The 17,392-nt window shown below is 48.9% G+C and overlaps 1 protein-coding gene across 2 annotated transcripts; it reads right to left on the reverse strand.

Moving 5' to 3' along the window:
* Positions 1-946: 946 nt before the first annotated feature.
* Positions 947-9,130, reverse strand: LOC127331906 (cytochrome P450 CYP72A616). Of its 2 annotated transcripts, XM_051358136.2 has the most exons (5): positions 8,750-9,128; positions 2,465-2,691; positions 2,142-2,386; positions 1,654-2,038; positions 947-1,547 (listed from the first exon to the last, which is right to left on the reverse strand). In XM_051358136.2, exons 1-5 carry the CDS (start codon positions 9,063-9,065, stop codon positions 1,119-1,121), a joined length of 1,602 nt encoding a protein of 533 aa, XP_051214096.1. In that variant the 5' UTR covers positions 9,066-9,128; the 3' UTR covers positions 947-1,118. The 2 variants fall into 2 exon arrangements, with proteins under 2 accessions (XP_051214096.1, XP_051214095.1); XM_051358135.2 differs by having other exon boundaries at positions 2,142-2,691; positions 8,750-9,130.
* Between the last annotated feature and the right edge of the window lie 8,262 nt (positions 9,131-17,392).

Raw genomic sequence — 17,392 nt, forward strand, 5'->3', positions numbered from 1 at the left:
ATACGACCAGACGCGATCCGCGTGTTGTTGATGATGAAGGATCCCGAGCTGTCCCGAGCTGATGAAGGGCAACCAGTTTAAGGTTATAGTGAGATACGATGATATCACTCTTGTTCCGAGCTGTTCTTATCACGTTTGTTTGACTGATATGTTGCCTCTTTACTTTTGTAGAGTCATCGTCGATGCACGTTTTCCTTTACAACACTGTATCGGAAGTTGTACTCTGTAATAAATTATGTTGGAGCCATGTGTACCAGGATTTTTGTCCCATAGTTTACATTCCATATCGGATGTAAACAGTGGGTTTTCCTTGTATACATCAACCCGTCAATTCTATTTTTAAACTCGTCATTTAATTCCCTTGTTAAGTAATGTGCATGTGAATTAAGTTCATTCGTAAAAAAGTAATGCATATGAATTGTAGAAAATGGGTCCAGTCTTCAACATGATAACTTTATGTTTTGTAAAGCCTCCCGTTGCCATAAACTTGAGTTCCGTTAGACTGATCACTGATATACTCATTTTCAATGTATTTTATAAACCTGAACCGTAGTTAAAATTCATATTGGTGATGGTGTGGCTCTGACTTATGAATATGGAGACTAAGCAGAGGACATCTTTGGAAATTTTCTGCAAATCTGGAATTCCAACACAAAAGCGGCTCAATCAAATCGAAAGAACTCGTGGATTTGGAGTATAAGGCAAGACTAAGGGTGCAAGTGGGACCGGGCTTCCCACGGGCTTCCCACGGGACACGCATAATAGCCCACTTAATCTCGTACGTTGGCACCAGTGGTTAAGTACCAGAATTTTGTGGGGTAAGTGGACTGTCCCGTGAAGACCGTATGTTCCATTTTATTTTATCTTCGGGCCGATGAGATTTAGGACGAGAATTTTGCTCAAAGCGCCGCACGCATACCACACTTATTCATTAGGACAAAGGTACTTGTGTTTTTCACGTCGATGTCTTCGAAACTATATCCCACTTATTCGTACACAAATACTCCATACAAATTTAATCCATATAACTGTGCCTTTTACACTTTGACAAGTGGATGGGTAAATTCATAGAATCCTTGTGATGTTCAGCTCAAGCTAGTGGATTCGTGATGTGCATCTCAGGGAAGCCTCATGAGCTTGAGTTGCGCGCCATGCTCTGGCTGCAGCATGCCGAGGGGGAACGGTGCGTGCCTATAGGAGGGTGAGAGCTCGAAGGAGAAGCGCTGCAGAATCATGGTGAGCCCCATCTTAGCCTCGAGCAGCGCGAAGTTTTGGCCGACACAGACGCGCGGCCCCCAGCCGAACGGGAAGAACGCCGGTGGGTCCGCGGACGCCTTGGAGATCCCCTGGGAAAATCTCTCTGGCCTGAACTCATCGGCGTCCGCGCCCCAAAGCTCCTTGTCGTGGTGGATGCATAGGACCGGCAACATGAGCGCCACGCCCGCTGGGTACCTGATGCCGCCGAGCTCCATCGGCTTGTACGTCTTGCGCTGGAGCGCCGTCAGCGGCGTGTACAGCCGCAGCACCTCGTACAACACCATGGTCACCTGAAAATGCGGTTGCAATTTCAGGATGGAGCATTACTTTAGATCCATGATCATTTTTCTAACACCATGATCATTTTTCTAACACGAAGATGACACTACAACTTACGATTTTCAGGCGACTTAAGCCATCGTAATCTGGCGTGCTAGCGCCGAAGACGAGCATGACCTCCTCCCTGACACGGTCCTGCCACTCTGGGTGCATGCAAAGCACAATCATCGTCCACGTGAGCAGCCTCGACGTGGTCTCCGCGCCGGCGAAGTAGAACAGCTTGCATTCTCCGATCACGTCGTCCGTTGTCATACCAGCGTCCGAGCTGCCGTCTCCCCTGCAGTCTGCCATGCTGGACTCCAGCAGCAACCCGAGAAGATCGTCGCTCGTTGCTTCGCCGGCTTTTATGGCATTCTCTCTTTTGGTGATGATCCCTCTTAGGATCCTCCCGATCTCCGCAGAAATGTGCTTCATCCTTCGGTTGGCTTTGGTTGGCAAGAACCTGCACATGAGACATCAGTACAATGTGTAGTTTTGTAGAAGACTTTCTCAACTTGTATTGCTTAGCCAATGTAAATGCAGAAGGAGAGCAACACAGAACTCACAGGTAACCAGGGATATGTATCTTGTTCATGGCCTGCATAACGAGCAGGATCTGCTCCCCCTGAAGCTGGAATATCCTCACGCCCTCGAGGTAGCTGCTGCCGAATGCGGCGCGGGAGATGACATCCCCTGTCAGGTTCTGCATATCAGGCCAGACATCTACCTCGCATGGAAGATCACTGGCGACTACACCTTCCCATTTGTGTACCAGCTCTGTGCAACATTCGGCGAAAGCCGGCAACATGCGCTGAAAATGCAATATAAGTTTGTGTGAACATCGCCCCATTGAGAGTTTGTCTTGTTGATAACAGAATAAAAAGATAACCTTGAGCTTCTCCATATGGAAGGCAGGGTTGATGATCCTTCTATGCTTAGCCCATTTTCCGCCTTCGTGGCTACCCAAACCGTTGTGCAACAACCTCTGAATTCGGCCAAGTGTGGGTGTGAGCTTCTCAAAGTGTCCAAACTTGTTGGACAAAACTTCTCGCACCAGTTCAGGTTTTGTGATGGTCACTCTAGGCATCGGCCCAAACCAAGTGATCGACATTTTACCTGTCAAAAGATTTCGCCAATTACGGTGAGTGCTTGTTACCAGTATTTTTGTTTGTAAATGTGCACTGTTGAGTATCCATTTTCAGTTGGTCCATTTATCCATGTAGAGTAATTGTTAGACTACCATAAGACGAGATGCTGCCAATATTGTTGTTAGAACATTAGACCGCTGATTACCTCCGCACTGAATGCATCCACTAGAATTAATAAAAACGTTGGAGTATTTGTTAAATACTTGGATTGTACGTGGGAGTACATCATTCTGTTCGTTGAGCATGGGAGACTACTATGAGATGCGACAGAAGCAGATGTGGCTAGGTCATTAGATTCCACAGATAATTAGCACGTACGATCAAACCCGATGCATCCATTGAAAAAGTAAAGGTGGGATCTAAGGTCTACTTATCATCATACTACTACGGGTACCTTTCCAATTGGACTACTGAGTTGGATATAAGGAGAAATTGTACTAGCGTAGCCAATGAGACTAAGATGGAATTTTCTTGTTAATGTTATTCTGGATGGCGTTTGATACCTCGCTGTAATTCTGGTTGGTCTATCGTTCTTATCATGAAAGAATTGCACTATAGTAGAATTAAGATTTATATTGAAGTAGGGAAATTAGCACAACAGAGATGTGAAAATAACTTTCAAATTGGATCAACATAAAAAGAGGGCTGCGACAAGGGGATCCGTTGTCCCCGCTCTTGTTCATTGTGGTGGTTGATGTTCTACAACAAGCTATCAAACGCACTGCCCTTAACGGTTTGCTTCGGCATCCAGTGCTAGAGGATCAGCCCTGTCCAGTGCTACAATATGCTGACGACACCCTGATTGTCATTCAAGGTGAGGTACAGCAAGCAGAAATCTTAAAAGAAATTTTGGACGACTTTGCAAATACTACCGGGCTCAAGATCAACTTCGCTAAATCTACCTTCGTCCCCATAAACCTTACTTTGCAAGAAGGAGAGGAAATTGCCGAGGCTCTTAACTGCGAGGTGGCTTCTTTTCCCTAGACTTATTTGGGCCTACCTCTCTCTGATTCAAAGCTTCCAAAGGAGGCTTTCCTCCCTTATATCTCTTCTGTAGAAAAAAGAATTGGTTTTTCACTTGACTTTATCACCCATGGAGGAAGATTAACGCTTACTAAGTCAGTTCTAACCTCCCTACCAGCATATCTTATGTCATGTATCCAACTCCCACACTGGAGAAAATTACAAAAAACCACCACATATCAGGCAGTAGTTTCAAAAAGCCACCACTATACGAAAATGTTTCAAAAAACCACCACTCTAGAGGTAACACGTAACAGATAGCACTGATTCCACTCTGATGCTGGTTTAATTGCCAAACTGACATGTGGGTCCCACTGTCAGGTTGACGTGGCAACTGATTAACGTTGAAGGGAGAAGCACCATATATTGGTTATAGTTCTGGACTTATTTGTAAATTTTCTTATTTTTCCTTTTCCTTATTATTTTCCACCACATCCTCATCGTGCGTTGACCAATTTGCCTGGAGGCCCGATGCTCTGTGCGCGTCGGTTAGAGGCCAGCCCGCACCGCTCTGGCTGGTGCTCGGCCGCGCCGTCCTGGTCGGCGATGGAGCTCCTCTCGCCAGCCCGTGGCCAAACCTCGCCCCGCTCTGCTCTAGCCAGCGCTCGAAAGGACCACGCCCTGCCCGAACATCGCCCCGCGCCGCTCTGGTCGGAGCTCGGTCGGACCTCGCCCGTCCCGTCATGGCCGGCGCTCGCCCGTGCTGGCCCCGCGCCCGCCCGCCAGCGCTCGCCCGTGCTCACCCCGCCATGGCTGGCGCTCAACCCCGCTCGCCCCGCGCGGGCCTTGCCAGCCACGGCCGTCCGCGCTCGGCGGGACCTCGCCCGTGCCGCCTGGCCGGAGCTCGCACCCATGCCCCCGAGTCCACTGCGGCTGCCGGAGAGGAGGAAGGGCCTGCCTGCGCCCTTACCGCCAAGCCGCCGTCGTCGCGGCGAGGCCTTGCGCCGCATGGTCTGCGTGCATCTCCGCCGTCGGCCGGGACGGGTTGGAGCTCGGCGGACGACCGCAACGCTCGTAGCTCGGCGGATGACGGCGACGCTCGTGCTGCAGATCGACGGCGGCGCTCGTGCTGCAGATCCCCGGCCTCCCCTGACGCCCTATCGCCTCCACGCCGGTGCCCTCAACGCCGCGCCCGCCCCTTGCCGGAGCCGGAGCTCGCTGCGACGCGCCCGCCCCTGCCCAAGCCGGAGCTCGCCGTAGCCGGTCGCGGCCGCCCCGCTGGAGCCCGGCCGCGCCCGCCCCCTTGCCAGGTTCGCCGGTGACGGACCTAACCGGACTCCTATCTGTGCGGACTTGCCACCGTCGCCGACGGTGCCTAGCTCACGTGGATAGACAAGGAGTCTGGAGGGAGAAGAAACTGACAGTGGGCCCCACGATAACTTACAAAAAAAACCCAAAATTTTGCAACCCTTCATCGATGGCCTCCGTTGACCGTTTTTTACTGCCACGTCAGCCTGACAGTGGGGCCTAGATGTCAGTTTCGTCATTAGACCAGCATCAGAGTGGAATCAGTGCTATCTGTTACGTGTTACCTGTAGAGTGGTGGTTTTTTGAAACATTTTCGTATAGTGGTGGCTTTTTGAAACTATTGCCTGATATGTGGTGGTTTTTTGTAATTTTCTCCCCACACTGGGTTATTGATGAGTTGGAGAGATTGATGCGAGCTTTCTTCTGGAAATGCAAAAGTACAGTCAATGGCAGTGACTGTTTAGTGGCTTGGGACTATGTCTGCAGAAGCTTTGAAGAAGGTGGTCTCGGTATCAAGAACTTACAAATTCAAAATGAATGCCTTCTGACAAAGTTTGTTCACCGGTTCTTAACAGGACCCAATTCTCCATGGGCCAGATGGGTTATGGCTGCTCACTTACAAGACAAAGATTTTGGAGACGGCTCCGCAAACCATACTAGAGCTTGGAAACAAATCAATAGGCTGATAGACACGTATGGAAACACAACCTGTGTGCAGCTTGGGGATGGGAAAAGTACCTCCTTGTGGAAGGACAAATGGACAACGGATGGACCTCTCTGCATTCAGTTCCCGACTCTCTTCTCACACGCCATCAGACCAAACATTTCAGTCGCGGACTGCTGGAGAAATGGATCTTGGGGCATCCCTTTAAAACATATCACCTCTGATAGGGCGGCACAAGAAAAGGACGTGATGTTGCTTTTCCTACACTCCTGTACACTACGATCCTCGGAGGGTGATAAGAGAGGATGGCGCTTTGATAAGTCTGACACTTTCTCCGTCAGTAATCTGTACAAGATCGTCAATTGAGGTGGCATAAGGCATGTGAGTGCAGACTCGATTTGGATGTGTGCCGCACCGAAAAAAGGTAAGCTTTTTGCTTGGCTACTGATTAAAGGAAAGATCAAAGTGAGATTGGTTTTATTACGGCAGAAAATTGTAAATGATGACAGTTGCCCCTTTGGTTGTAAGACAAGGGAGACGGTAGAGCACTTTGCGCTGAACTGTGGGCACACAACCCAAATCCTTGCTCTCCTAGGGATTGACCTGTCCAGTATTACCGAATTATCGGATATTTTTATGCTTCCAGGGATAGATGTTTGGCTCCGAAAAAGAAAGCTTGGGACTTGGTCATTACCGCATCTTTGTGGAGCATCTGGCTGTCAAGAAATAGGAAGGTTTTTGATGATCTCGATATTCCAATTCACATTATAGCCCAACAATGCTTGGAGACTTGCAAGCTCTGGTCTCATAGAGCTAGGAAAGATAAGAAAACTGCAATTTCTCTCTGGTTTTTAGATTGAGCAGCATGACTCCAATGACAGAGAGGGGTTATCTGTGGTTTTGTTTGTTTCTCTTCTTGTAAATATACCTCTTTGTCCACCCCTGTATCCTCTGGTTTTGTAACTCCTAGAGCTGCCTTAGCTCCTTTTTAAATAAAATGTACGTAGGGGTTATCCCCTCTCGATCCCATCAAAAAAAAAATAACTTCCAAATTACGGTACCGAAGAGATCATCATATGAAGCAACGCCGAGGACCAAATTGCCCCGGCAAATGTATAGTCTACAATGCACAGCCAACCACGCATTTCTTAGACTTTTGTAAGCCGTTCGACCTTGACATTTTAAGCCTCGTGCGAATAACATTCAGCTTACATCGAGAACCAACCAGAGGTTGGGTGGTTAGGAGGGTGGTTGTACCCCCAGGCCACCAGAGTTCAAGTCACAGGTTTGATATCTGTGTGTCTCATTAAGACGGAATATTCATTCAGTGGCAGGCGACGTTCCCGTCAACAGCGAGGCGCCAGTGGTGACTTCGTCAATTTCAATATCCCGTCGGCTCAATCTTTCGGAGGTGCTCATAGAGGTAAGGTATGCGTGCGTGTGTTCACGTGGGTGAGTCGTTGTACTGTATTTCTCAAAAAAAAAAAAAAACATTCAGCTTACATCGCAAGACACAGTGACTGACGGATGATCTTCTATTGTCTTATCTTAAGCAAACAACAAAACTGTACGTCAGGCATGACAGGGTGATTGTATCCCAGTCCAGCAGCTATAATTAAAAGTGAGTTATTTGTTGAGCACGTGTTATTTACCGTGCGGCAAAGGTAAACTAATGGGTGCTGCGGTCAAGGAAAAAAAATAAGGAAAATGATCCGGTTCCCCCGGGGGCTGCGGCGCTCTCAGCCTCCGGGTTGCGCGTCGTTCGATCCCACGATCGTGCGGACTCGACACGTGACCTCCATAGGCCCACACGTCGTGTGAACAGCCCAGCAACAACCCATCCTTATCCCTCAGCTTTGTTTTCGTCCTCTCCGCAGCGACAGCCCGTGTGAACTGGTTCGATGGCGCTCGCCTCCTCCGCTGCAGCGCTCGCTCGCTCCGCCGACTCGCCCCCCGATGCCGCCTGCCGGCGGGAGGGTGTCCTACACCAGCGCGCACGCTGCCCAAGATGGAGGCCATGGCGACCCGCGACCCTATCTTCCCCGGCGTCCACCTGGTGCGTGGCCGGAGATGGAGGCCACAGCGGAGGCCCGAATCCCAAGCTCCGCCGGCCCCCCATGCAGACCGCCGGCGGGAGGGTGTCTTCGCCGACCTCCTCCCCTGCAGCCACGGAGCGGGTGTCGTCGACAGGGCCAGCAAGGTCGCCGTCTTCATCGACCTCCTCCCCTGCGCGCGGCTTCCGGCTACCCTGACCTCCTCCTCACCTCTTGAAGCTGTCGCGCCGCGTCCTCATCGGCCGTACCCCATTGTGTTGTGGAGGCCCATCGCCGGGACGAGCCCCGCCGGAGGCGGAGGACATCTTCACCCCGTCGGAGACGCTACCCGATGGTTGACGTTTCATGCTCGCCACCAAGTCAGACACAACCACCAACCAACAACGCTGCAAATGTTGGTCAATTTTGCAACCCTCGGTGGTCAAGTATGCTGTCGATGTTGTTTGGCTTTGCTACCGGTGGGGGTTGGAGATGGTAGACTTTTTTTTTTTGCTATAACTGTTCTGCAATGTTGCTAAAAAGAGATAAATGTTTTGCTACAAGATTTTTGGCGAGGTATCGGTTGATATCTCCGATCAGGTCTCCGTTATGCGGATTTGCAACCTAGGAATACATTTTTTGCTACAATATTTTTATAGGTTTGCTACAATTGCAAAACATGTTTGCTACTGGGGGTCTCCGACGAGGTCTCCGGTGAGTTCTCCGGCGAGTTCCCCGTCGATGTCTCCGACGATATCCATTTTTGCTACAATAGCTTTTTTACTTTGCTACGTAGTCTCCGGTGAGGTCTCCGGCGAGGTCTCCGGCGAGCCCAGCCTTTTTCTTTTTCTTTTCTGAACGAACCGTTTTTTGATTCAATCATTTGCTGCCGGGGGTGATTTTTTGCTGCCGGAGGTGTTTTTTTGCTACATGCAAATCTAACCATCAAATTTTTTGATCCGACGGCTGGGGACCCGGAGGCTGGGGAATCAGATCCACCAGGGGACGCCCAGCCCAGCAGTCCAAAAAAATAAAGCAAAGAGAACGCGAACACGCACCGTGCTCCTTCATGGCATGGTGGAACAGCGGCATCGCCCGCGGCACGACGTCGTGGCAGCCCAGCGGCATGGTCCGGGACCTTGCTTCCTTGTTGAGCCGCACGAGCAGCTGCGCGTCGCCGGCAAGGGAGCGGTACGCCGTCCCCCGGAGCCCCTGCGAGCGCAGCGCCCGCTCCAGGCGCCGTGGCCGCCACCACGCCCACTCCAGCACCCTCACGGCGCACCACGCCAGGACCGCGCCGGCGACCGAGAATAGCACCAGTTGCCGGTCCTCCCATGGAGAAGCAAGTGGCGACCCTATCCCGCTCGTGACCATGCTCGGTTGCTCGCTTCCTCAGCCGCCAGTGGCGTTTTTTTTTTTTTTGACGGGGTCCTCAGCCGCCAGTGGCGTTGTTTGTTCGTGGGGAACTTGATATTTTTCCTCGCTTGTGCTGATTAAATGGGTGCATCGGTGGTGGCCACTCACCAAAAAGACAGACCTTAGGCATCTCCAACGGGGCGACCTATCCGGACGCGCGGGCAAAAAAGCGGTCCAACGCGGAGACGCATCGCAAATGCGGATGGCCGCGGCGTCCGGGACGACGCAAACCCAGTCCAAATCTGGGCTAGATTTGCGTGGCCGCGGATGGCACGCGGCGTCCGGTCACGTCCGGGCGCTTGTCGCCTCGTCTCCCTTGGGCCCACCTGTCGGTGACCGGGAAGGCTATTAAATGTTGACTGGAGGGGATCTGACCCTCCAGTCCAGTCCCCACTCCACTCCCCGAGCGAAACCGTCGCCATGGCCCCGAAGCGATGGTTCGCTCCCGGAACCAACGACGAGGAGGCGAGCAGCAGCCGCCGTCCTCCGCCGGCGCTGCGGGCCGGAGGAAACCGAGGCGGCCTCCACATCGTAGAGGCCGCCCGCGGCGGCGCGGCATTGGCGCAACCGTCACTACTGCTGCTCGAGCCGAAGCCTGAGTCCTCGGAGGAGGACCCCGACCTCCGCGCCGCGCTGCTCATCTCGGCGGCGGAGAAGGACGCGAAATGGCCGCACCTCCATGCGGCCATTCGCACCTCGGAGATGGAGGAAGCGGCCCGACGGGAGGTGGAGGAAGCCGAGGCCTGGGAGCTGTACGCCCAGGCCCGCCAGGCGCGACGGGAGGAGGAGGAAGCGGCGCGGCGGGAGGAGGCCAGGCGCCGCGCGGAGGAGGAGCGGCGCGAGGAGCAGCGACGGCAGGAGGCCAGGCGCCGCGCGGAGGAGCAGCGGCGCCAGAAGGCCAGGCGCCGCACCTGGCAGGAGAGGGAGCAACGCCTCAGGGAGGAGGCGCTGCTCCGTGCGCCGCCGCTTCCTCGGGTGGCTCCGGACCCCCACTCTGCCTGGGAGGAGGCCCTGTGGTCTCCGTGGCCGGAGTCCCTGGCCAGCTCGAGCCACAACAGTGCCTCGCCGCTCGGGGACGTCGTCGACGACGCCGACGACGACCACAGGGGCTAGGCGGCCACCGCACCGTCGACCAAACCCTAACATAGGGTTTTTAGTTTAAATTTTAAAGCCCATATAGAGGGCTTCTTTTGTTAGTTATTTGCCCAACTAGGGCTATGTACAAATTTGCCCAAAATAGGGCATATGCTTAATCAAATTTCGTTTAAATTTGCATTTTAAATTTTGTTTTTCTATTTCTTCGAATATGCGCTGCGTCCGTGCATTGGACGCAGCGTACGACCCCAAACAAATACGCGGACGTGGGACGCTGTTCGGGTGTCCGCGCGGCCACCCAAACGGCCCAAAACGGACAGCCTAGTGCGTCCGTTTGGGTCGCTCGGTTGGAGATGCCTTTATGTTGACATCTCATGTCTATCTCTCATCGTTCAGTGCTTTCAGATGTGTGCTGCTCTTTTTTCACAAAGCCCACTCACCTCTGTTTAACCTTCAGTATTAAGTCCATCGTTTTTACCAAATTAAAGCACCCTCAAATATACCTCTGCCGCTAATTCTATGTCAGTGCGTGGCCCAAATTAAAGCTTTGGAGAAAGTGGTACCAACTTCACCTTTCTTTTTTAGAACAAATTGATTTTAAATTTGGCTCCTTGGACCAAAGAATCATTGATCTATCCAACAACTCGATCAGAACCAAAGACACGATGACAAAAGGCGCACGCAGCGGACAGTGGCTTGCCATGTGCTTGACCAAGTGCCGAGTGAAGTGATCAAATTCTTCACTCTGATGTTTTGGAGTACTAGTCAATTTCAGTAATATCATCGCGCCACAGACCAAACTGAAAGAAGTCCCAGCCTGGTTCGGTTGTGATACTGACACAAGAGAATCCACATGAGCCCAAACATAGGTTAGCCCACCAATAGACCGGGAAAAGCACCTGGGCCGTTTTGTGTTACCGGTGCCCGAATAGCTTCTTTCCCAAAGCTGAGTCCAGATGAAACAAGGTAAGTGTCACTCTCAGAAAAGGTTGAGCACAAAAGCTTTTCTTGATTCTCCAAAAACAAAAAACAAGAAATGCCACCAAAGGCCAATCTTCAGTTCACCCACTATGACATATCTGTCGCTAGAAAAGCAGAGACCTCTCCTCTTATTCTGCAACTGACAGCACGTAACCAAACAACAAAGAAAGAGTGAAAAATCTATTGGCTAAGGCTTGGAATCGGAGACTGAAGCAAGGATAAGAGCATCTCCAATCGTTGGACTCCCTAGGCCGAAATTCGGTGCTATTTAGTGCCGGATTGGATGAAAGTTTGGCCTGGGGAGGCCCATTTTCCCAGAGGCGAACCCAGGGCGGATGAATCTTTTTGACAAAATCCAGCGAATTCGGATAGAAGTAGGCGAAACTCGTGCAAACATAAGCGAAATTTAGTGATATTTAACTTATATAGGCGAGTTCGTACATATGTAGGCCAAATTCGTACATATATTTGAATTCGGCGAAAGGAAACATTAACTTAAACTAATAGCGGCCTCCTACATGCCGAGATGGTGGTAGAAGGCCGTGTAGTCCGCGCCGTCGTCGTCGTTGCTAGAGCTAGCGGCGTCCTGGGGCGGCGCCGCCTCGTACCAGCGGCTCGAAGCCTGGCCAGGGTCGCCGGCGGTACATGTCATCGTCGATGCTCTCCTCGAGCTTGGCTCGACGTGCCTGGGTGCAGCGTTCGTTGCCGCGGACGGCGCGTTGCCGCACGGCGGCCATGTCCAGCAGCCGACGCTGCTGCTCCGCCTCCATGGTGCTCCCAGTCTCGCCTGGACCACTCGAGGGCGGCGTCGATGGGGAGGGTGTTGTCGGCGGGCACCAGGTCGTTCAGCGACTTGGCGATCGCCTCCTCCATCGCGGCCTCCTCCGCGCGCTTGGCCTCCTCCTCGGCGAGCTGGTTGGCACCGACCTCCTTCTTCGACGTCTTCCTCTTCCGCCCGCGCGATGGAGAGGAGGGCTGGTCGCGGATGATGAGGGCGCCGCTCCGGTGCCCCCTGGTCGGTGGCGGAGACGCCGACTCCTTCTTGACGAAGACCGGTGTCGACGGAGACACCGGCTCCTTCTTGATGAAGACCGGGGGCACCGATTGATGAGGACATCCCTACCTCACTACTACCTCCGTCATTGCAAGTTGAAGATGAACCTACTGTGAAGCTCAAGTCCAATGAAGTTCGGATTGAACTTATTACAAGGGCTCGTGCGAAGCTACTTAAGCAACATGTGAACTTGTTTCTAAATGATACCTTGATTGATGAGAACTTTATACTGCCTAAATCTTGTTATTTATGTATCATCAGGTATGAAGAGGAGACAAGCATCGCACGAGGAGAAGAGAAGAAGCTGGACGTGAAGAAGGACGTGAGGCTGGACATGGAGCTGGACATGAAGATATCTCATGGACGTGCGAGGGAGGAGTGGGAGGCATGCGCGAGAGGAGAAGAAGAAGTCCAGGCCAGTCCAGCACCCGGTCAGACCGGTCGGCACGCCGGCGCGCCCGGTCCCTGGCCCGGTCCAACCGGGCGGCAGACCGGATTAACCTCGGCGCCAACCGGGCGTCGTACTGGGGCCAACCGGACGGAGTTTTGCGATCTTTCCGGTTGCCGCCTGCTGTCTACTGTTGGCTTCTTTTCCTGTAGACAGTGTTGGGCCTCCAAGAGCAGAGGTTTGTAGAACAGCAGCAAGTTTTCCCTTAAGTGTATCACCCAAGGTTTTATCGAACTCAGGGAGGAAGAGGTCAAAGATATCCCTCTCAAGCAACCGTGCAATCACGATATAAGAAGTCTCTTGTGTCCCCAACACACCTAATACACTTGTCAGATGTATAGGTGCACTAGTTCGGCGAAGAGATAGTGAAATACAAGTAGTATGGATGAATATGAGTGGTAATAGCAATCTGAAATAAATATGGCTGCGAGTAAACATGCAGTGGAACAGTAAATAAACGGAGATTCAATGTGTGGAAACAAGGTCTAGGGATCATACTTTCACTAGTGGACACTCTCAACATTGATCACATAACTGAAACTACTCTACACTCTTGTTGGATAACGAACACCATTCATTGTGTAGGGCTACAAGAGCACCTCAATGCCGGAGTTAACAAGCTCCACAACATTCGATGTTCATATTTAAGTAACTTTAGAGTGCATGATAGACCAACGCAATTATACCGAGTACTAACATAGCATGCATACCGTCACCGACAGGCTATGAAAGGGGGAATAGATCACATCAATACCATCATAGTAATAGTTAACTTCATAATCTACAAGAGATCACAATCATAGCTTATACCAAGTACTACCTGATGCACACACTGTCAACATTACATCATGGAGGAGGAATAGACTACTTTAATAACATCACTAGAGTAGCACATAGATGATATTCAACTAGATCACAAAGAGAGAGATGAACCACATAGCTACGGTAGAGCCCTCAGCCTCGGGGGAGAATTACTCCCTCCTCATCATGGGAGCAGCGATGGCGGTGAAGAAGATGGCGGTGGTGTCGATGGAGGTGCCTTCTGGGGGCAATTCCCCGTCCCGGCAGCGTGCCGGAACAGAGACTTATGTCCCCCGAATTGGAGTTTCGCGATGGCGGCGGCTCTGGAAGGTTTTCTGGAGTTTCGTCAATCCGTGTTGAAGATTTAGGTCACGAAGGTTTATATGGGCGAAGAGTCGGAGTCGGAGGGGCCACAGGGGTCCCACACACTAGGGGGCGCCCCCCCCCCCTCTAGCCGCGGCGCCACCTTGTGTGGGGCCCCTAGGGCTCCCCTCTGGTCCCTCTGTGGCTCTCTGGAAGGTTCCGTGAAATATAAGATAGTGGGCGTTGATTTCGTCCAATTCCGAGAATATTTCCTTACTAGGATTTCTGAAACCAAAAACAGCAGAAAATAGGAACTGGCACTTCGACATCTCGTCAATAGGTTAGTTCCGGAAAACGCATAAAATCATCATAAAGTGTGAACAAAACATGTAGGTATTATCATAAAATAAGCATGGAACATCAGAAATTATAGATACGTTGGAGACGTATCAGCATCCCCAAGCTTAGTTCCTACTCGTCCTTGAGTAGGTAAACGATAACAAAGATAATTTCTGAAGTGACATGCTACCAACATAATCTTGATCATACTATTGTAAAGCATATGAGATGAATGAAGTGATTCAAAGCAATGGTAAAGACAATGATTAAGCAACTGAATCATATAGCAAAGAATTTTCATGAATAGTACTTTCAAGACAAGCATCAATAAGTCTTGCATAAGAGTTAACTCATAAAGCAATAGATTCAAAGTAAAGGCATTGAAGCAACACAAAGGAAGATTAAGTTTCAGAAGTTGCTTTCAACTTGTAACATGTATATCTCATGGATAGTTGTCAATGCAAAGTAATATGATGAATGCAAATATGCAAGCATGTAAGAATCAATGCACAGTTAACACAAGTGTTTGCTTCTTAAGATGGAAGGAAGTAGGTAAACTGACTCAACATAAAAGGTAAAAGAATGGCCCTTCGCAGAGGGAAGCATGGATTGCTATGTTTGTGCTAGAGCTTTTATTTTGAAAACATAGAGAGAGCATAAAAGTAAAGTTTTGAGAGGTTTTTGTTGTTGTCAACGAATGGTAGTGGGCACTCTAACCCCCTTGCCAGACAGAGTTTCAAAGAGCGGCTCCCATGAATTTTTTTATTTTTGGGTGGCACTCCTTCCAACCTTTGCTTTCACAAACCATGGCTAACCGAATCCTCGGGTGCCGTCCAACAATCACATACCATGGAGGAGTGTCTATTTGTAAAATTATGAAAGTTAATTGATTGGGGCTGGGAACCCCATTGCCAGCTCTTTTGCAAAATTATTGGATAAGCGGATGAAGCCACTAGTCCATTGGTGAAAGTTGCCCAACAAGATTGAAAGATAAACACCACATACTTCCTCATGAGCTATAAAACATTGACACAAATAAGAGGTAATAAATTTTGAATTGTTTAAAGGTAGCACTCAAGCAATTTACTTTGGAATGGCAGAGAAATACCATGTAGTAGGTAGGTATGGTGGACACAAATGGCATAGTTTTTGGCTCAAGGATTTTGGATGCACGAGAAGTATTCCCTCTCAGTACAAGGCTTAGGCTAGCAAGGTTGTTTGAAGCAAACACAAGTATGAACCGGTACAACAAAACTCACATAAAAACATATTGCAAGCATTATAAGACTCTACACTGTCCACCTTGTTGCTCAAACCCTTACTAGAAAATATCTAGACTTTAGAGAGACCAATCATGCAAACCAAATTTCAACAAGCCCTATGTAGTTCTTCATTAATAGGTGCAAAGCATATGATGCAAGAGCTTAAACATGATCTATATGAGCACAACAATTGCCAAGTATCAAATTATTCAAGACATTATACCAATTTACCACATGCAGCATTTCTGTTTCCAACCATATAACAATTAATGAAGCAGTTTCAACCTTCGCCATGAACACTAAAAGCTAAGAACACATGTGTTCATATGAACCAGCGGAGCGTGTCTCTCTCCCACACAAGCATTTATTCAGAGAATTAAAATAACAAAATTAAAATAAAAGCACACAGACGCACCAAGTAAAGTACATAAGATGTGACGGAATAAAAATATAGTTTCACTAGAGGTGACCTGATAATTTGTCGATGAAGAAGGGGATGCCTTGGGCATTCCCAAGCTTAGATGCTTGAGTCTTCTTGAAATATGCAGGGATGAACCACGGGGGCATCCCCAAGCTTAGATCTTTCACTCTCCTTGATCATATTGTATCATCCTCCTCTCTTGATCCTTGAAAACTTCCTCCACACCAAACTCGAAACAACTCATTAGGGGGTTAGTGCATAATCAAAAATTCACATGTTCAGAGGTGACATAATCATTCTTAACACTTCTGGACATTGCACAAAGCTACTGAAAGTTAATGGAACAAAGAAATCCATTCAACACAGCAAAAGAGGCAATGTGAAATAAAAGGCAGAATCTGTAAAAACAGAACAGTCCGTAAAGACGAATTTTTTAGAGGCACTTGACTTGCTCAGATGAAAATGCTCAAATTGAATGAAAGTTGCGTACATATCTGGGGATCGCGCACGTAAATTGGCAGATTTTTCTGAGTTACCTACAGAGAACCCTGCCCAAATTCGTGACAGACAGAAATCTGTTTCTGCGCAGTAATCCAAATCTAGTATCAACCCTACTATCAAAGACTTCACTTGGCACAACAATGCAATAAAGTAAGATAAGGAGAGGTTTCTACAGTAGTAACAACTTCCAAGACTCAAATATAAAACAAAATTACTGTAGTAAAATAAAAAAACATGGGTTATCTCCCAAGAAGTGCTTTATTTATAGCCATTAAGATGGGCTCAGTAATTTTGATGATGCACTCCCAAGAAATAAGAGTTGAAGCAAAAGAGAACATCAAAAAGCAAATTCAAATCAAATTTAAGCCTAACCCACTTCCTATGAAAAGGAATCTTGTAGATAAACAAATTCATGAAGCATAATGCAACAAGCATGGAAAGACTAGACAAGCGCAACTTCAAAAATTTCAGTATATAGAGAGGTGTTTTAGTAACATGAAAATTTCTACAACCATATTTTCCTCTCTCATAAAGATTTTCAGTAGCATCATGAACAAACTCAACAATATAACTATCAAATGAAACATTCTTATCATGAGCTTCATGCATAAAATTATTACTACTCCCGATATAAGCATAGTCATTCTTATTAATTGTAGTGGGAGCAAATTCAACAAAGTAGCTATCATTATTATTCTCATCAAGTGTAGGAGGCATAGTATAATCATAATAAAATTTACTCTCCATAGTAGGCAGCACCAAAAGACCACTATCATTATAATCATCATAAATGGGAGGCAAAGTATCATCAAAGAAAATTTTCTCCTCAATGCTTGGGGGACTAAAAATATCATGCTCATCAAAACCAGCTTCCCCAAACTTAGAATTTTCCATATCATTAGCAACAATGGTGTTCAAAGCGTTCATACTAATATCATTGCTACTAGCATGCAAATAAGGTTCCATAGGTTTTTTAATTTTCGCATCAAACAATCCATGTCTTAACTCAGGAAATAGATTAAAAAGCTCACAGTTGTTTTCCATTATGCCTAACTAGTGAAAAACAAGAAACAAAAAGAT

Source organism: Lolium perenne, chromosome 2, assembly GCF_019359855.2.
Source record: "Lolium perenne isolate Kyuss_39 chromosome 2, Kyuss_2.0, whole genome shotgun sequence".
NCBI lineage: Eukaryota > Viridiplantae > Streptophyta > Magnoliopsida > Poales > Poaceae > Lolium > Lolium perenne.

Bases quoted from the DNA above. Each gene is read 5' to 3' on its own strand.
- LOC127331906 (XM_051358135.2), bottom strand. From the start codon at position 9,065: ATGGTCACGAGCGGGATAGGGTCGCCACTTGCTTCTCCATGGGAGGAC. The intron at 2,692-8,749 runs GTGCGTGTTCGC...ATCTTTTGACAG, and splicing joins CCATGCCATGAAGGAGCACG to GTAAAATGTCGATCACTTGG. The intron at 1,548-1,653 runs GTAAGTTGTAGT...CCGCATTTTCAG, and splicing joins GCTTAAGTCGCCTGAAAATC to GTGACCATGGTGTTGTACGA.